We start from the raw sequence: 21368 nt of genomic DNA, 5'->3' as shown, positions 1-21368 counted from the left end.
TTTTTTAATACTTAAATTCATTTCTTTTTTTCAAAACAAATTTGGTCAAAATAATAATTTTAAAGTTTTTTATAATCTCACAATTTTATTAAGAAAAAAAAAATTTTCTCTCACCCACCACTCCATATTCCTCTCTCTGCAAACTTCTCCACGTCTTTAATAAACTTATCATTACAATATAACTTTTTTTGTTCAAATCAACATCACAATTTTTTGTATATGCTCACGAAAACTGCGTGCAACAACAACTTATACTAAGAGCTAAAAGTAAACCATTAATCCAACATCCAGCTTTTTATTTTACTCCACTTAAGATCTGTAAGCATAAACTACACACAAACCTAAGCATGATGCATTAGATGTTTACAATCACCAAAACAATTAATGTTTACACTTAAAAAAGAAAAAAAAAAAAAGAGTTTGAATAAGGTGTTTAATTAATATGTATTATCCTAATCCCTTGGATTCTTAAGTCCGTGTTTGGATAACATTTTCAGGTAAGGTTGAGGCTTCTTCATCCACTGCTTTTGGTTTGCTTGTTCAAAAACGCTTCTAGCTTGTCGTCCAGTTCTTCCACCTGCACATTTCCGTCCTCATAACATAAGTTTTCATGTCCAAAATATATAATTTTGATCTGCAAGTTTTAGTTTTTTTTTTAAAAAAAAAATTAATTAATTATTTTTAACTTCGACACTCGTAATAATCTCTCGTAATTACTTTTTGGGATTTTTTCCCCTCTAATTTGTCTTATTTTATCAATATTTTTTATAAATCAAAATATTTATATTAATTTATTACCTTATATATTTATATATTTTAAATCATTTTAACTCTAAAACAAATAATATAATTTATGAAAATATTTAATTTTAAATAAATTTCAAAAATTATGCACATATATATATAATGTGCACACTTACTAGTACCAACAAAGGTTGGTAGGGCTGAAGGAATAATTAAACTATCGACACTAGATTTAGATCGATTGATAAAAATTCGTTTGAACTCGATTTAAATCGATTGATAAAAACTCGTTTGAACTCGATTCATTAAATTTAACAAATCAAACTTGAACAAAAAAATTTGTTCGATAAACTTTTGAGCTCGGCTCGAGTTCGATTCAATTAGCGCAAAAATAATACAATATAGTTAAAAATATTAAATTACTCAAGTTTGATTCCATTAAAATTCGTTTGAACTTGACTAAAATAATAATCAAATCAAATTCAAACATAATTTTTAAAATTTGATAATAATTCAAATAAATTTAAATAATAATGTGTTTGACTCAATTCGAATAATTTTCATCTCCAAAGGTTGGTGACATAGATATAATATCTCAATTGGATAAAAAATAAAGCTGGCATCTTCACGTGCGTCCTATCACGCCCAACTACTACAATTATTATTTGAGTAATGCTGCCCCACAGGCCACTACAAACTGTACCATCATAATTCCTATTTTCATGTACCTCATTATTATTATTATTATTTATTACAACAAATGAAAAAATAAAAATGACACCTCGTAAAAAAAGAAATTGCAACATGTTGTACGTGTTCCTATGTGATTCCTACATATGATTTATCGGTACTAAAAATTAAGATCTAATAACGTAAAAAATATATATAAAAAAATAATTTACTCATTTATAATATTAAAGAGTAGTCGCATTTTTCACATATATATAGAGGTACGTAGGTCAATAATTGAATTTGGTAGTGAGATTAGGGAATGCACCTTGTCCATCAAATCTTCAACTTTTTGTGCATCTTTAGCTGTTTCTTCAGCCAAATCTTCCACGAAATGAACAACCTGCTTCAAACCACCTTCTGGCAGCGCTTCCGCTATCTCTTCCGCCGCTTTGTCCACCTCATCCGCCACCTTCCCCACCGCGTCCGCTATTTTCTCCACCGTCTGGGCCGCCATATCAACCTCCTCTACACACATTTTAAACTTTTCATAACTCAAAATCTATATACCAAATATATATATATATATATATATATATATTTTATATTGGAATGTTGTACCCTTACTTGTTAATGTTAACAGCCTTTGGACCATCAAAGGTACTGCTACGAACAACCCAACAGCCCCAGTCAACCTGCCACAACGTTAATCCGTCCACAAGTTTACTTAAAAATCATAAAAAGATAAATATTACCTATCACATCATCGTCAAATAAAATCAATACAAAAATTTAAATTTTATTCGTAATTGATTAATATTCCTGTAATTTTATTTCATGACCAAAATATTTGCCATAAATAAATAATGTTTTAATCAACTTTGCTTATAGAAATTTTACTTTTAATCATAATAACTAACCATAATAAAAAATTATTTTTTCCACTTGAAAAATTAATTTTGATAAATTAATTATGGGGTGACCATTTGTTTATATTCAATTTTCAAAGTACCGGATTTTACAAGTAATAGAGGTGTATTTACGTATATATATAATTATAATTATGGTTAATAAAAATATAAAAATAAAATAATACAAGTAGTCTAACCATGGATTTTCTCCGAGGTGGGGAAGCCCGGGTATTCCAGGCAGAGAAGAGAAAGAAGAGAGAAGATCTCCGGCAGCTTCCGGCGTAGCATTCCTTATGGTTGTGAATTTGTACTTGTGTGATGATGGGCTGTTTACTGATCTTCTCAGAGCTGCAGATCTCTGCAAATAATTACTCCGGCGAAGAAAGGAGCAGTGCCCTTCATTCTGGAGAGCTGATGTGGGTGAATATTTGAGATCAGTTCTGCGGGAAATGGTGGTGGTGTTGAGAAGAAGGGCGGCGGCGGCGGCGGCCATGGATTCTGCTCCGACGGATCAAGAATTAAAAATGTGGGGAGCTGTGAGTTTTGTAAGTGTGAGTGGAAATGGAGGGGAGATGGATCTGTGGGAAAGAGTTGACCGCAAAGAGAGTAAATGATGCTCGTGTCTGTATATATTATGGTTAATTCCCTCGTGTCTAATGTTGTATTATATAGGAGAATTCTTCATCAAAAAATCAAATTATTACATAAGAGGAGGATATCGGATTCATGACTTTAGACCTTAGGATGAGATGGCAATTTTTTGTTGTCTTGTAATTTAATGCACGTCGACTTTTCTAGTCCTCTAATTTAGCGTAGTTGGAATTTTTTTTATTCTGAACCAATTATTTATAGAAGTAAAATTATAATTTAATTAAATTATGTACAAATCAAATACAATTCTCCAATCAAATTGGCAGGAAAAGAACTAAAACTACAAAATTATAAAATTTCATGATTAAATTCTCCGATCACATGAAATTTTCGTATAACTACATAAAATTATTTATATATAATTACACCAAATTCATGGAAAGGCGGTGTGTTCGTTGTTCCTAGAAATAATATTTTTCCGTTCACTAGAAGCTCAAACTGATATTTTTGGCTTCTCATTGTAGGCGTTCGGAATTGCCAAAACAATTAATGTTTACAGATATGTTAGTCGAATTGGAGTGTTTGTTGAGTAAAGCCTCCAGCTTCTCGTCCAGTTCTTTCACCTGCACCAAATTCAATCGCCAAAACATAAGTCCCATGTAAATGTTTAATTTGTATTCGAAGTTGAAATTATATGACAATAGTGTTGAATTATGCAAGTTTCAGGAGTTTCAGAAAGTGCAGCAGGATGCTACTGATTCTGCAATAAAGTACTTGGATGCTGGATAGGTGAAGAACAGAGAGAGTCGCTCTTTCAGTAAACGTTTTGTTCCATTCGCGATTTTGTTGCTTATTTTGCTGACATGGCATTTGAGTCATTTACTCCAATACGTATTGGTCCACGTCACTGTCGAGGCAGTTAGTTAGTTACCCACTGGGATTGTATTTAATCCTTCTTTCTCTTTGCTCTCTGTAATTTTTGTTGACAGAAATGAAGATCTGCAGAAACAGAGCTTTTTGCTCTACGAATTTCTTGGTTCAAGTTTTTGGTTTCTTTGCTTTCTCTACTGCAAATTTCTTCATGGTATCAGAGCCTTCCTCGTGAAGGTCTCTGTATACGGTTTATTGTTGATTGACTACGATCAATTGACCGATTATAAACATGACAGAGAATGCTACTACAGCAGGTACGAATCATTATACTGGAGGAATAGAATTGAATCAATTCGAGAAGGACGCTTTATACATACATCCTTCTGAACATTCGAGCTTAGCCTTGACTTCGTCTCTGCTGGACGGATCAAATTTTTTGGCTTGGAGTCGTGCTGTCTATGTTTCTCTAGGTACGAAAATGAAACTAGGTTTCATCGATGGAAGTTTTCCACAACCTGTTGTTGGATCGGCAATTTTTGAACAGTGGAGACGTGTCGATTTAATGGTGACTTCGTGGATTTGGAATTCTATTTCCAAGGACATTGTGGAGGCATTCATGTACTCCGCTTCTTCACGAGAGCTATGGCTTGCATTACAGAGGAGGTATGGTCGCAGCAATGAACCGATGGCATTTCAGATACAAAGAGACATTTGTTCGATCTCGCAGGAAGGTTTGTCACTTACTGGCTATCTCACGAAGCTTACGAAGTTTTGGAATGAGCTTACTTGCCTAGCGCCTTTTCCTAAATGCATTTGCGGAGGATGCACTTGTGGCGTCAACAAAGCCATAACAGATCTAATTGCTTCTACTCAAGTTATGCAGTTTCTCATGGGATTAGATGAAAGCTTTGACAATGAACGCAGTCAAATATTAATGCAGGATCCATTGCCGGATGTTGAGAAAGCTTTCTCTATGGTGTATGCTGTGCAAAAACAGAGAGCCGTGCGGATAGATATGGTTGATTCTTCCAGCCACATAGCTTGTCAGCCTTCCTTGAACATAAATAGAAGAGAAGGTACTGACAAGTACAATTAGAAACGTAGGCCTTTTCTGGACAAAAAATGATTAGTTTGCACAAATTGTCACAAACCAGGACACTCTCATGAAACATGCTTTCAGATTCACGGAGTACCGAATTGGTACAAAACTCTAAATGACAAAAGAAAGAAAGGAACTGTGAATAAAGGTTTTGCAGCAACTGTGGGTGATAAGGTGACTGCCACGCATACTACATCATCACAGAGCATGGCTGAAATGATGTCTGAGCTTCTCAGAGTGATACAAAAACACAGTATACCTAGTTATCCAATCACTTGCAAACTACGTACAATATGAAGAGGAGTTTGCAGGTAACATTCTAAACCTTCTGAAATTGATTCGTGTTGTTGGATCATTGATAGTGGGGCGACTAACCACATATGTGTTGATGTTAAATCCTACTCAAAACCTTCACAACCTCACTTCATTCATTTATCGGATGGCTCAAAACGAGCTATTTTGTAACCTGGTGTTGTTCAATTAACAGCAACTCTTGTTCTGGATCATGTTCTACATATTACTGAATTTTCCGTTAACCTTCTCTCTGTTAGCCAACTATGTCAACAACAATCTTGCAGTCTTCTCTTCTCTAAAGATACTTGTATTTTGCAAGACCAGGCCACTAAGCGGAATCTGGTTGTGGGAATACTTTACAAGAAATTATATGTGTTTAAGCATCATCATTCCGACACAGACATGAATACCGATGCTGTGTCTTACTCCACCGTTCTTCATTGTAATCCTCTGGTTTGGCACTCTAGGCTAGGCCATGCTTCTTTTCAAGCGCTTAAACATATTCCTGACATCGGTTCCATTGATGTTCCAAATGAATCAGCATGTGATATATGTCATAAATCCAAACAAACAAGAATTTCTTTTCCTCTCAGTTATTCACATTCACAGGCATCTTTTGATTTGGTACATCTTGATGTGTGGGGGCCTTATAAAACTCCAACTATATCTGGGTGCAATTACATCTTAACTATATTAGATGATTACAGTCGTTCGTTATGGACATATTTACTCAAACACAAATCCCAAGTTCCGTCCATTCTAAATTCCTTCTGTCAGTTAGTCAACAATCAATTTAACAAGAATATAAAGGTTCTACGTTCAGATAATGGGTCTGAATTCATTAACCACAACTGTCAAAGTCTTTGTGATAAGTTGGGAATCATTCACCAAACATCCTGTTTTTATACTCCGCAACAGAACGGTAGGGTCGAACGAAAGCACAGGCACCTTTTGAATGTTGCTCGTGCTCTCTTGTTCCATGCCTTATTACCCATAAAATTCTGGGGTGATGCAGTTTTGGCTGCTACATTTCTAATAAACATAACTCCTTCCAAGCTCCTATGTTGGAAAACTCCATTTGAAAAATTATATGGGCACACTCCCTCCTATGATCTTTTGCGGATTTTTGGTTACCTTTGCTATGCGTCGAATGTGAATCCCCACATCACAAAACTCCAACCAAAACCCTTTAAATGTGTCATGCTTGGATATGCAATGAATTTTCGCCTACAAATTATATGACTTGGAGAATGAGTGCATTGTTATCTCTAGAGATGTTCACTTTTATGAGGATGTTTTTCCCTTCTCAAATCATGGACCTGTTTCTTCAAATTGTCCACTGCCTCAGGGAGCTCTACATTCAAATGATCATCCATACTTATCATCTGATGCTCCCTCACAACCTATACAACAAGCTCATGTTACTAATCCTTCTGCTGTTACTCCCTCCTCTCATTTTCCGCCTGATACCGTTGTATTTACTCCTCCTACCTCCACACCAAATGTTAGTCCTCCTCCTCTTAGGCGGTCCCTTCGGCCGACAAGAAAACCAGCTTGGTTAATTGATTTTGTCTCTCACTCCACTACACCTTCTATACTCTGTTCTAGTAACATTGCATATGTCTTTTGTTGCCTCTCTTTCAATGTTGCAGGAACCCAAGTCTTTTTCAGATGCAGTGAAATATGTGCAGTGGAGAGATGCTATGAAGACTGAGTTGGAGGCCTTGGAACGCAATAAAACTTGGCGAATGACAACCTTGCCTGATGGAAAGAAGGCTATCGGATGTAAATGGGTCTTCAAGACTAAACTTCGAGCAGATGGATCTGTCGAACGTTATAAGGCGCATCTTGTGGCGAAAGGGCTCAATCAGATTGAGGGGATCGATTACTGACAGTTTCTCCCCTGTCGCAAAAAATGTTACTATCCGTTTGTTCTTGACTTTGGCTGCAGCTCACAGTTGGCCACTACAACAGATGGACGTGAACAACACCTTTTTACATGGGCATTTAGACGAGGACTTGTATATGACTCCACCGAAGGGCTATCCAGTGAAACCAGGGTTGGTTTGTAAACTAGAAAGATCGCTCTATGGCCTGAAGCAGGCGTCACGACAGTGGAACGTGGAGTTTACTCTTAGACTTACAGAATTCGGTTTTGTGCAATCTGCACATGATCACTGCTTGTTCACAAAATCTACAAGCTCCGGTATTATGACACTTCTCGTTTATGTTGACGATACATTGGTTACGGCTCCTACTATGGATGATATTCAGAAAGTCAAGCAGTATCTACATGACTTGTTTACAATCAAAGACATGGGGGATGCAAGGTATTTCCTTGGGCTAGAAATTGCACGAAACTCCACGGGTTTATATGTAGCCCAAACTAAGTATATAGTTGATATCATCAATGACACCGGTTTGAGTGCTGCGAAATCTGTCTCTACGCCCTTTCCTCAGGGGCTGAAGCTTAACAAAGGGTGTGGTGCGTTGCTCACTAATCCAGACTCGTATAGATGATTAGTTGGGAGGTTGCTTTATTTGGGGTTCACTCGTCCGGATATTTCTCACTCGGTTCAGTAGTTGAGCCAATTCCTCACACGTCCTTGTGAGGCTCATTGGAAGGCGGCTCTCCACGTGGTTCGTTACCACAAAGGTTCTCGTTCACAAGGGTTGTTTCTTCCTTCATAGAATACCTTTGTTCTCAAGGCCTATTGTGATGCCGACTGGGCATCTTGCAGCAACTCTCGCCGCTCTCTCACTGGCTTTTGTATATTTCTAGGTGATGCATTGGTCTCTTGGAAGACCAAGAAACAATCAACAGTTTCCCGATCAACGGCTGAAGCGGAATATCATAGTATGGCCGCTGTTGTTTGCGAGTTACGTTGGCTCTCTTATCTACTTGCTGACTTTGGTGTTTCTTTCCCTGTGCCTGTGGAGTTGTTTTGCGATAATATGGCAGCTCTTCATATTACCGCTAATCCCATTTTTCATGAGCGTACGAAGCACATTGAGATAGATTGTCACATTGTTCGCAATGCATATGCAGATGGCTTCATCCTGCCCATTTATGTTTGTAGCTCTTCCCAGCCTGCAGACCTGTTCACTAAAACTCTTCCATTGAAGCTGTTTCGCTCTCTGTTATCCAAGTTGGGTCTGGTTTCTTTGGCTCCCAGTCCCACTTGTGGGGGGCTGTTGAATTATGCAAGTTTCAGGAGTTTCAGAAAGTGCAGCAGGATGCTACTGATTCTGCAATAAATTACTTGGATGCTGGACAGGTGAAGAACAGAGAGAGTCACTCTTTCAGTAAACGTTTTGTTCCATTCGCGATTTTGTTGCTTATTTTGCTGACACGGCATTTGAGTCATTTACTCCAATACGTATTGGTCCACGTCACTGTTGAGGCAGTTAGTTAGTTACCCAATGGGATTGTATTTAATCCTTCTTTCTCTTTGCTCTCTGTAATTTTTGTTGACAGAAATGAAGATCTGCATAAACAGAGCTTTTTGCTCTACAAATTTCTTGGTTCAAGTTTTTGGTTTCTTTGCTTTCTCTACTGCAAATTTCTTCACATAGAAGTCGAACTATATTTACGGAAAATCGTATTTTGGTTTCATATTTGGGGCATTTTTTAATTTAGTCTTATTTGTTATGATTTTCTCATAGTTTATCCTATAAGTTGAAAATTTTCTCAATTTTATTCGTCACGTGCATTTTTCATTAATTATTAGATAGATAATGCACGTGAAGACTAAAATTAAGAAAAATTTCAACTTATGAATGCAAAATCGTAAGTTGAACTCCTGACTCACAATGACACTACTGACCCACCTACAAGTCTGACAACTGGCTTACGCTCTAACTAAATGAGTCATTGCGAGCTATCTTCTGAAAAGTTTGTGACAAAGAGTGAGTTGCCAACTCATTAAACATGGCTAATTAGCCTATATATATACACACATATGGCAAGTACAACAGAAAACCAATTTCATGTAATGACACTAATCAACCAATATTCGTTATGTAATCACAAAATACTCAATGCCCATAGTCATGCAAAACCAATACTAGAATTGAACCTCAAACACGATATAATATTTGACATTGTCGTTTATTTTTCTAAGGCCCTGCTTAACCAAACTGGAATGGATCACTCAATATCCTTTGCCAGCTATCATCATCATCTCAATCACAATACTTTTTTCTTCTTTGTTTTTTTTTTTATATCACACAACACACAGCTCGTATGATATCAATCATCACTCATATCACACGGCATATAGCTCGTATGATATGTCACATCATCTACACTAATCAATGACAACACACAGCTCGTCATCAACTATATCATCATTTGCAGTATGCCCCCTCCTAGTTAGGTAAGCCATCTTTTATTCCAATTTACACATCAAGATATATCATTAGCTTCATCATTCAATTTCATTTAATAATCATTTTCTCGTCAATAACTCCCAAGAATTCGCTTAATCTAAAACCCTCGTATCTTTATAATTATAGTTCTTAATGATGTCCCTGAATTAAATTATTGCGGGAATCTCATTTTTCTTTTAAATAACCATAATATTTCTCAAATATAATTTTTTAATATTTCTCAAATATAGTTCTCCAATATTTTTATAAATTCTTTTATCAATTCTTTACTACTATATAAATGAAAGTGCAAATGACTCCATACATTAGGAGTGTCTGCATTTTACCCTAATCTATATGACACGTGCTTTAGAAAAGCAGTTATCATATTCCCATTGCCAACCCTAAGTATTTTGGGTTAATAAACTTAAAACCAAAACAAGTAAGAAAAGGACCCCTTAAAACCTTGAAGCATACAATATAGAGCTAATCAATAATTGAGAATTGGATTATAAAGCAAAGATTGTGCACCTTCTCCATCAATTCTTCAACTTTCTGAGCTGGTTGCGGCGGCACCTCCGCTACCACTTCCACCGGCTCTACCGCGGTATTAACCCACTCTATGCAAAATAAACTTTTCATAACCTAAAAATCTCTTTACCAATTTATATATGGGTGAATAACAATTTACCCCTATGTGATATTGAAAATGAGCACATTACCCTCCTATTAAAAAAAAATATAGCAATTTACCCTCCTGTACTTTTTAAAATGAAGCAATTTACCTCCTTATACAAGAAGGTAAAATTGCTTTATTTTTAAAAATCATAGGGGAATAAATTGTTGTATTTTAAAAAATATAGAAAGGTAAATCGCTATTTATTTTTTCATAAAGGGATAATTTGATATCACAAAGGATTTCTTGCATTTTTCCCATTTATATATATATTTACTTGGATGTTGAGCTTCTTACTTCTTAATTTTAACAGCCTTTGCACAGTCAAAGGCACTGCTGCAGACAGCCCAGCAGCCCCAGCCCCAGCTAACCTGCCGCAACATTACACTGTCCTAAAATCATATCTAATGAATTACACAAACGGGCACGTTTCGAAATTTAAAATTATGTGTTGTTGGAGGAAAAATAATATTTTTCTTCCCGTAATCTACGATTTTTCTAATTTTGATTCTTTTAATTATGAAATTCTCATTTTTAGCCCATAACTACAAAAAAGTAGTAGTTTTGATCTCATGAAATCTTTCCCTTGGATGTTAAACGAAAAATGTCACGTGGCCGTTAAGTGTATGGAACAAAAAATGCTATATATCATATAAAAAATGAGAATCATGTAACATATGGGACCAAAAGCGTAAAGGTTCTAACGACAACATGCTTAGCATTTTTTGTTAAAACATATAACAAAAATGTATTATGGGACTAAAAGTACTAATTTTTAAAAGTGAAAAAATTAAGAAAACAAAAGTGAAAATTTCGTAATTAGTTTGATCAAAAGTTAAAAGAAAAAGAAAATGCCTAATTTTGGGGATGAAAAAGGTCATTTCCCCTGTCGTTGGAAAATTAACAAATTTATTTATGATGTTTCTTGAGATCATTTAGTCGCAGATTGGAAGGTGAGGAATCCAGCATCGCTCACAAGCTTGCTCGAGGAGCGCCAAAAACTTGATGATCAGGGGTTTACATGTGTGAAATAATTGTGGCCCATGACCAAATTAAAGGGAGGCCCATAACTAAGAACGGAATCAAAATTGCTACCATCCTAAGTTATGAAACTAAAATTGCATTTTTCCCTGAAACTATTGTTTCTTACTCCAAAAAGAAAGAAGAATTGGCATTGAAAAATCAGTTTAAAACTAGAAAAGGGAAGAGTCTGACCATGGATTGTCTCCGAGGAGGGAGATGTCTGGTATTCCAGCAAGAGATGAGAGAAGATCTCCGGCTGCTTCCGGCGTAGCATTCCTCACTACCGAACACCTGCAATTCTCCAAACACACACACACACAATCACATACATTTGTATATGTATTTGCGTAGAAGAATTAGGGTTGTGAATTTGTACTTGTATGATGATGGGCTGTTTACTGATCTTCTCAGAGCCGAAGATCTTTGCAAATAACTACTCCGGCGAAGAACGGAGCAGTGCCCTTCACTGTGGAGAGTCAATGGGGGTGAATATTTGAGATCAGTACTGCGGGAATTGGTGGTGGTGTTGAGAAGAAGGGTGGTGCCAATACAGGAAGAAGGGGCGGCGGCGGCCATGGATTCTGCTCCGATAGATAAAGAGTTAATAATGTTGGGAGCTGTGAGTTTTGTAAGAAATGGAGGAGAGGGAGATCTGTGAGAGAGTTGACGGAGGCCATGTGATGGTAAAGTCTGTAAAACTATAATAGTTTAAGCAAGTTCTTCAATTTAATAAGGGTTTTAATGCAATTTATGACTCATATGGTAAATTAGTAAATTATTTTTTATAAAAATACAGAGATAAATTGCTTCATCTATAATAATATAAAATGAGAAGTCCCTCCACAGTCATAAACGACGATTAATGATACAACTGCATTAATTTTTCATATAGTCAAAATTACACTTCATGGTAGAATAGCCAAATTATTCAATTTTTCAAAATTTACATTAATTGATGATGATGATTATTATTATTATTATTTATTAATGTAATATAGCGATTTATGTATTTTACTTTATTTATAATATATTTTAAAGCATGAAAAAAATTTTATCATATGCACGTAGGAACAACGTGCTATAATAGCTAATTTTAAAAAATAAAAAAGGGTAAATTGTTATATTTTAAAAAATACAAAAAAAATAAATTGCTAAAAAAATTACAATAATTTACTGCATTTTTCCATTTAATAAGACACGAACTGGACTTACCACGAAAGAGAGAGGAATCATGGTTGTGTTATATTATAGTCAATTGCGTCGTGTGCAATCGGTAAGTACATAGTTTTTTTATGTAATAATTACATGATCATATTAATATTTTACAAAATTAGATAATTAAACAGTGCATCAATTCGATTAATATATAAATTTGATTAAGAATGGTGAATTGTTTTTTGCCTATTGATGTGTACGAAGAGTGTTTTTGTCTTGAAAAAATGTATTTAGTTTCATTTTGTGGAAATTATAAGGTCTATTTGTTGAGAATGTATTGATTTTAATTCTCTAAATTTATATCTGTCACTTATTTTTTGAATTCACCCTAATCAAATATAGTTTAAAGAGATTGATGTACATTAATAAAAAATATTAATTTGTAAGGGTAAATAAGTAATTTAATATGTATGAGGTATACACTAAACATATACAACCGACCACACTATATAATTTTCAATACAATTATAAATACCAAAATACTAATTTTTTAATGCAATTTACTATTCATTGATTGAGAATTCATTTTCTTGAAAACAGCACATCTCTCAGAAATTGCAATTCACCTGGTGCGCAATTGTGTCGAGGTAAAATTTCCAATTTTATACCTTAGTAGAAAAATCTCAACCACATCAGAGATGTTTGAAAAGACATGCGACTGATTCATTTTTGTTCATTTTACAAGCTTGATTTCGAGAAGTTGCAGTGGGGAAAAAAAAAAAAGGTTTAGTAATTGGGATGGATTTTTGGGACGGACAAAAATCGTTGTTATTATCGATAATTTTTTCAATGGATATTAATTATCAACCCGACGTTCTTAACTAATATGTCAAAAATGACAAATGCTATATTTAGTCTTTTAAGTTTTCGTTTCTCTTAAGTTTACATCTTGATTTTAATATTTTTAAATGTTGGTTTTTTTAGGTTAAATACATTTACCCCTATGTGTTAATAAAAAAAATGCGAAAAAGCACCTGTAGAAAAATAAAGTGTAATTTACCCTTCCGAAGGGGATAAATTGCATCAGTTTTTAGTGTTATAACGAGGTAAATTGTATTTTATTTTTTTCACAAGGCTTGTTTTGCACTTTTTCGTTAACACAGGAGGGTAAATTATATTCAACCTTAGTTTTTGTCTCAATTTGGTCTTTCTGACCTTTTCTCGATGAAAATATGATTGAATTTTGATTTTTAGAGGGTAGTGTTTTGATTTTCTTTTTGAAACGTCTAAAAAAAGAAAAGAGACTATTTTATTTTGTGTTAAGCAATATGTTCTTATTATGTTCGTATGAGTTCAAAAAAAATTATTATTCGCATAAAAGAATTACATCATATTCACCATATAAAATTATAAAAAAGAAATGGTTTCCTTTCTAAAAAAGGACTAACTTGATAATTTTTCAAATTTAAGGAATTAAAATGAGAAAAATCAAAATTAAATTGACTATTTTACTTTCCAAAAAGTCAAAATTCAGCCACATTTTCATCGAAAAGTGGTCAGAGGGACCAAACCGAGGCAAAAACTAAAATTTAAGGATGTTAAAATCAAGAAATAAACTTGAGTGATTAAAGTAAGTTTAAACAAAGGAACCAGAGGAACATATTTGTTAAACAGAAATAAATCTCAAATATACTAATATAATTTTTCAAACTATATAAAATTTACGTATAATTACACTAAAAATCTCAGGAGAAGATATTGTAATTATCCATTTTGTATACGTTGATATACATATTTGATGCCTAGGTAGTGGCATCAAATTTTCCAAAGGCCCTAAATTTGCCACAAAAGTCGAATCCCATTAATGACAATTAAAGCCCAAAACTCAGATGACCTGCAGCTCACCAGAGAAAGATAGGCCAGCAAACAGCTTAGAGAAACCAACAGGAATTTCGAGATAATGGTTCATCAACGACTAACAATTTTTCTCCTAAATAGCCTTAGTGAGGACTTTTATGTGATAGAAAGTTGACAAAAATATTTCTCATGATGTTGTTATTTTTCTTGTAAAAACGTATTTTTGGTATATAATTATCTATTTGCGTGTGAGTTTTGAACCATATTATGCCAATAGCTTGAAAAATCAAAAATGAAAGTAATTTTGTAGGTAATTAGCAACGAATTCAGCAAGGAATAAAAATTTTTAAGTTTATGTAATTTCAAAAATGACATCAGAAACAAAATATTTTCTTACTATAATTAGAAATGAATTTTAATATTGCAAAGTTTTGTAACTGGCACAAATATTTTTCGTTAGTAAAAGTCAACAAGAGAAAAAACTCGATATCCAAATCCGGGACGAGTTACTTACCAAATAACTTAGCAACAAACACTCCACTATTTTGCATGAAATGTTGTCGTTGTTATAGATGTTATTTCTTATAGTGAACCAACCCTAAATTTTTCATTCTGTAGTTATTAAAAGGAGTCCAGGAAGGTAAAGAAAGTGGCATGCTCTCAAGACACTCTCAGGCACTCGTTTCGACTCTCTGTGCCTGAATTCTAGATATTTCTTCACACACTTGCTAGTTTTACGACATTTTTCGTTAGTTTTCCCCTCAATTCATAATTGAAAATGATACTAACTTTGGTATTTAAGTGCTAGCATATATATATATATATATATATATATATTGTCGAAAATAATCCTTATGTTACATTAGAGTCTTATAGCCGAATTCTTATTGAAACTCCCTTATGTATCAATATGAATAAATAAATTGGTAATTCGATGCTCGGTAACAATACAAATATATTTTATAGCATTCTCATAAATTCATCCAAACATACCCCATTTGTTAACAATTAAAAGTCAAATTTATTGTCAATTTTAGTAAAGAATTCATTACATATTAACTCAAAAATGATGAAAGAAATAAATGAAAGCTCACATGCAATTTCTGAAAGAGCAATAAAAGATAGGGCCATGTTTGGATTTTCTGTGATGCCCAAATCCTGTGAGAGTGTGATGTAATGGCAGTTTGGGCCTACATACTATTCTGACTGTAGTACTTAAACTTAGGCAGTGAGTGAGAGTACATAGAATGTTTGTGTCATGTGAAGTTATTCATAATTCAGGGAGCAAAGCTTGTCACTTTCACTTGTTGCATGTGACCTAATCCTCTCATTTGGGTCAACACAGCAACCCCCCCCCCCCCTCCCCCCCAAATTCTATCCTTTGTATTCCATACCCTTTTTTATATTTTGATGATTGGATTGAATTTTTTTGTTGCAAATCGTATATTATTTTATACTTTATTTAATATACACACTATATATAAAAATGATATTATGTATTTTATTTTTTAAAAAAATATTATATAGATGACGTGTATATATTAGAAAGAAATAGAAAATTGGATAGAGTTTGTAACAGAAAATTCAATCCTTACAAGAATAGGGAAAATTGATGCACTTTATATATTCGAATTTGTATCCATAGGAGCAGTGATCAGTTGTCGGATTAATAGATAATGATGTAAACATGTATTATTCAACAGGTAATTATCCAAGTATTCAGTACCATTTTTGACATTTCAAGAATCAAAGAAAAATAATGTCGCTCAGTTAGATTTGTATTCACTTGAAGTGTAAGTCGTTAGATAAGTAAATGATAATATAATAACATATCATCCAACGACCTCGTTTGCTGAAGCAAACGGTTAATAGTCGTTATGCAGCAATGGTTAATTTGTATTTACTATATTATATTTATTTTAATTTTTTTCATTACAATTAACTATAATAAAAATAAAAATATTTTCCTCATAGTAGAAGGGATAAATTGTCATTCTCTCTCTTTAAGTGCAGCTAGTGAGAATTGGAAAATGGTCTAATTTGAGTAATCTTTCTCATTCTTTTTTTATGTAGAGTGAATTTTCTGACAGTGGCATGTGTACAAAATGAAGTACTATGAGGAAATAGAGAAATAATTAATACTTTGCCTTCTGCCTATGTTTTCTTGCCCACTAATGGGCTCACACATCAAACCCTACGTTTGCCCACAAATAGGGGAAAATAATAAGTCATGTCACTAGAAAGATATTTAATATTTAATTATTACTAATTATCATAATTAAAAAAATTAATTGTAGTATGATAGAAATAATTTTTATAATGGATAATTTAAACTTTTACCTCAATTTTTACTTAACTATGATTAATAAATAATTATTTACTATAATTTTAATTCGTAACTAATAAAATTATAGCTAACGTTAAATTTTCTTCTAGTGTGTGATCTTTATTTAATTTTGGTGCCAAAAAAATAAATTATTTGTAATTAATTTAAAAATTATAATAAATCGATACTATTTAATTACATATAGGGTCAAACAAATTAGTGTAAAACATTAAGTTATTTAACTATAATCAATAATATTCGGACATCTTATATAATTATGACCGAAGCATTTGTCGGAGAGGCAAGCACACGGCCACCAAAGGCCGGCAACCTTACTCACAGTTGCTCAAATTCCAATCAAGGTACCACCAAGATTTTGTTCACAGAGAACAATCTCAGCCACAAAGGAAAAAATCACAGGAGAGATCTTGGTAAGCTTTTAGGTATTTCTCGTAGGTATTTGTAGACGATAAAATATAAGAAAAAGAAGGAGATGTGGAGGTGGATGGAGTTTCCAAAGCCATTGGAAACTGAAAATAGAGAAGAACCAAAAAATGAGGGAGCAAACTAAGAATCGGCCACAACCAAATAAGAAGAGAAGAGGATAGAGCGGCTAATGAGAGTTAGGGTTAGGAAAGATACCTTTAAATAACTAAGGTACCAGGTCGGGTGAGGGTGATGGACCGGGTCGAGTAGGACTGAATAACAATACATAGTGGACCGAGCAGCTTGGGGAAAAAATAGGAGCTATCCAAGTGAAAAGGGGCCAGGTGGGCTTTGAGCCTACCTAAATGGTCACGAGCCACAATTTCAACAATGTATATGCAATAGAATAAATAAAAATAAAATATATATACTTTGTCGCCTTTTTGGTCTTATACACTTATTTTTTCGTCCAATTTCGGATGGAAACAAAATTTGACTCCGGAGGAACTTTATATACGTTTCTTTTTACTTTCACTTCTCTTGTACTCCTTGAAATCTTATAAAGAACCCAGAATAGTAATATTAAAAAAATTGTGTAAGAATATTGCAGGGAGCAAAGATTACGTGGAGATCGAGCACTCGATTTTCCAGTGGGACCCATTGAAGGCATGCTTAATCATGCAAAAATCTCTGGATTAGGTAACACAATTAAGTCTTAATCCGTTGAGATTTGCATCGCGTAAACACGTCTTAATCACGTTTAAGGGGAACATGCTCAAACATGTCGACCCACATCCATCTCCCTACGGAAAATAAATTTATTTTCTTTTTTCTTTTTGAAAATTTTAAATATTTTTATTGTCAATTATTTCGAAAACCCATGTCATGTGTACGATGTGTTGTGTATATGATCATTACAGGATCAGATGATACTTTTTTATAATTAATTGTTATAATAAAAGCTACTGCAAGAAAATTATTTTAATAGCAACGAAAAAATATTAATGTCGAGCTTATTAGTAAGTAAAATTTTCGTTGCTAATCTACATTATTTAATACAAGAAATTTACTTGCTAACATATTTAACGACGAAAATTTACTTGCTGACGAATTTAGCAACGAATTATATCTATCAAACAATGTAAATTAGCAACGAAAATTTTACTTACTACTAACTCGACGCTGATTCTAGTATCGAATTTTTTTGCAATTATTAAGTCATCTTTTTGTAGTGAGTGAAAAATCACAATGCATAATAATTAATTCTAATTGTGCAACGGCTATCGACTGTTGTTTCGATCTGTAATGAAGAACATTAGTCATAATCAAAAATTATGATAAATATTTCGATCATAATTAAAATTATAATAAATATTAATTAATCGTGATATATAATCTCTATTCGGAATCTGAAAGTTGGGTCTAATTAGGTTTTTGAAAATATATATTGCTTCAAATAAAGATGTGATATTACTATAAATTAAAATAACTTTAACGAACTTAACGTGCAAAGACATTCTTTCTAAATTGTTGTTATTGTATTAGAAGAATATGATTCTTTTTTTATCATAGCTAATTATTATATGATCAAAGATAAAAAAAAAAAATATAACAAATATTAATTTGTTAATTTTATTACTAATTAATTCTTAATCATGATGATTTTTTTACGCTAATAAAATTATAAAGATGAAAATTTTCATCAGTTAATACATATTTTTTAGTGGAAAAGATAAGGGATATATAATTAGACTACCGTCTTATGAGATGTAATATAATTATACGTTGATCCTTTGTGGTTTGAAAAATTACATTTAGTAAGTTCTGATGACTGACGTTTTGTTTTCGTTTAACAAATAGATCAATTTGTTAGTTAAAATTCACAAAATGTGTTGATATTAGCAAAATAATTTTGAAAAAATCTACATTTACTCCCGATTGATTTACTAATTTTTTTATTGCAGGTCAAAAATGAATGTTTTCTCACCAAATATAGATTTTGACTAATTGAGATGTCTATTTATTGGACGAAAACAAACGTCAATGGTACTACATGTGATTTTTTAAATTATAAAAAATTTACATATAACTACATCAAATTTCAAGAAGAACTGTATAATTACCCTAAAAAATAACTATCACATGGTTGCCAATTCTTCCCTCCCAATTATTTGAATTTGGCGCTGTCTTTTTCATTTAAAAGGTCATAAAGTAGGGGAAGAGGAAACGAAGAATGGGAATAGGAATAGCGACGGGGCGGGTTTTTTGGAATTAAAAATATCTAAAAAGGAGACGACCAATGGCTATTGAGCTGTCCTCCACGTGTTCCATCCCACTTTAGTTTCTTCTCTTTTTTGACCCTTCATCCATTCAAAGGTCGCCACATTTTCTAATTCTTTTTTTTTTTTAAAAAAAATAATAGGTCCAGCATGAACAGCAACGTTGCATTCACGTCATAGTGAGTGCGGGAAGATCATCGCCTCCCTCAAATTCCTTTAAACTCAACCGCCGCAACGGCCAAGACGGCGCCGCCGTGTAGTGGTGGCGATCCAAGAATTAATATTATTCTTTTCATGAATAAAATTAATTAATTACTTTTATTATTAGTTGAATTCAAATATATATATATATATATATAATAAAATTGTAGCACGGCCCTTGAAAAGAAATTTATTAGCACGATGATTATATATTATAATAAAATATTAGTGGCAAAATATTATTTGTTAATTTAGAAGTTATCATTAAAAATATATATTAATTGATAATAACTTTGATTTTATCACAGTATAATTATACAGTACTAAGAATTGTGTATAATTAGCAGCACATTTACTCTAAAAAAAAAATTAGCGACATATTTATAGTGACAAAAATTATTTGTTATCACCAGATTGACGGATACATATCTGTCACTAATTATTTCTAATTACAATTTATGTATAATTTTTTTTATTAATTTTTGCTTACAACAATTTTTACAAAATAATTATTCCCCTTAAAACTATAAAACTCATTATTCTGCATAATAAAATTATCGTAATTGTATACATATAATTAGTGAACTAAATATGCTATTACATTAGAAAAAAAAGTTATAATTGGCTACAATATTAATGATTATAACTAAAAATTATGGTAGAGAATTATTATTAACTATGGTTAATCAAAATCGATACAAAAAATTAGTTTATCTATCATGAAAATATGATTTGTTACAATTAAGAGTTATGATAAGAATATTTAGCATGATTTTTAGTCACTTTCGTAAAAATCACGATCAACAATCATTATATTTTCGTGGTCAAAACTGTTTGCTTGTTCGGTATTGGTGGTGAACTGAATTAATGGGGGGCGGAGGGTGGTGGAAGCACGGCGGAGGTTGGTGGCGGAGAGACAAAGCGGGCAACAAGGGAACGTGTTTCATGTAGGGCATGCATGTGAATGTCAGAGTAGTGTGGTTCCACGACTATTTATGAGTTCAGGTCGTGCTCTTTTGCTTGTTGTCCATCACCTATTCATATTTAATATTCCCACGCACCCCTACCATGCTGTTTTTATTATTTATTTATATTATTATTTTATTTATTGTGATATTTTATATATATGTTGCAATGTATTTAATAATTTTTCAGATTAAAATATGTTTTTCCAGACTTATTCTTAAAACTTTAACAAGTAGTTAATAAAGTTTTTTTTTTCAAATTAGTTACGAATTTGTAATTTGTAACGTATTGTAAATTTCGTAATTTTATTTTATCTAAACACTTTAATATTTTTTCTTTGAAATAAAATATACTCTAATTTATTTTTATTTTATAAGTTCATCTTTAGGAATTCTTTTTCCAATCACATATTTTATATCGAAAAAATGAAACATTCCAAAAAATTATATTTCTTTTTTCGTATAATTAAAATTGAAACGTGAAATAAATTTTTTTCTTAAAATTATATACATACGCATTTTATACGCATACGAAACGCGTTTTAACTGATAAAACTCCCAATAATAGAAAATCACATTAATTAGGATATTTCTATATATACATCTCAATTTTAATTATTGATTTAATTTCTTTCCTTGTGGCTTATGATCAACATTATAAGTTAAGTTTCTTATATTTTTTGTTTTGGTTTTATGAGAGAAAATAGACATATTTTGTAATGTTTGACCTGCTTGTACACATATGAAGTAGATGTGTACAAGTTTCAAAGATTTATATATAGCAAAATATGTGTAGCACTATTGGTAATAAACTTAAGTTCTTGAGATATTCAAATTTAATGTCGCTATCCATATAAAATACACTAAAAAATAAGGTAACACTTTATTTTAGTATACTTTGGTTTTAT

General features: G+C 32.7%; 2 protein-coding genes across 2 annotated transcripts; both read right to left on the bottom strand.

The window, feature by feature from the left end:
• Positions 1–275: 275 nt before the first annotated feature.
• LOC148787874 (uncharacterized) lies at positions 276–2972 on the bottom strand. Its single transcript, XM_088881617.1, has 4 exons — positions 2522–2972; positions 2041–2108; positions 1742–1941; positions 276–577 (listed from the first exon to the last, which is right to left on the bottom strand). Exons 1-4 carry the CDS (start codon positions 2815–2817, stop codon positions 515–517), a joined length of 627 nt encoding a protein of 208 aa, XP_088737743.1. The 5' UTR covers positions 2818–2972; the 3' UTR covers positions 276–514.
• A 299-nt stretch (positions 2973–3271) lies between these two features.
• Positions 3272–11948, bottom strand: LOC105164188 (uncharacterized). The gene is made up of 5 exons (XM_011082793.3): positions 11628–11948; positions 11444–11542; positions 10526–10599; positions 10084–10172; positions 3272–3538 (listed from the first exon to the last, which is right to left on the bottom strand). The coding sequence occupies exons 1-5, from the start codon at positions 11825–11827 to the stop codon at positions 3431–3433; spliced, it is 570 nt and encodes a 189-aa protein (XP_011081095.1). The 5' UTR covers positions 11828–11948; the 3' UTR covers positions 3272–3430.
• Between the last annotated feature and the right edge of the window lie 9420 nt (positions 11949–21368).

This window comes from Sesamum indicum, linkage group LG6, assembly GCF_026168435.1.
Source record: "Sesamum indicum cultivar Baizhima isolate 11 linkage group LG6, ASM2616843v1, whole genome shotgun sequence".
Classification (NCBI taxonomy): Eukaryota; Viridiplantae; Streptophyta; class Magnoliopsida; order Lamiales; family Pedaliaceae; genus Sesamum; species Sesamum indicum.
This window is presented reverse-complemented; position numbering and strand designations above follow the sequence as displayed.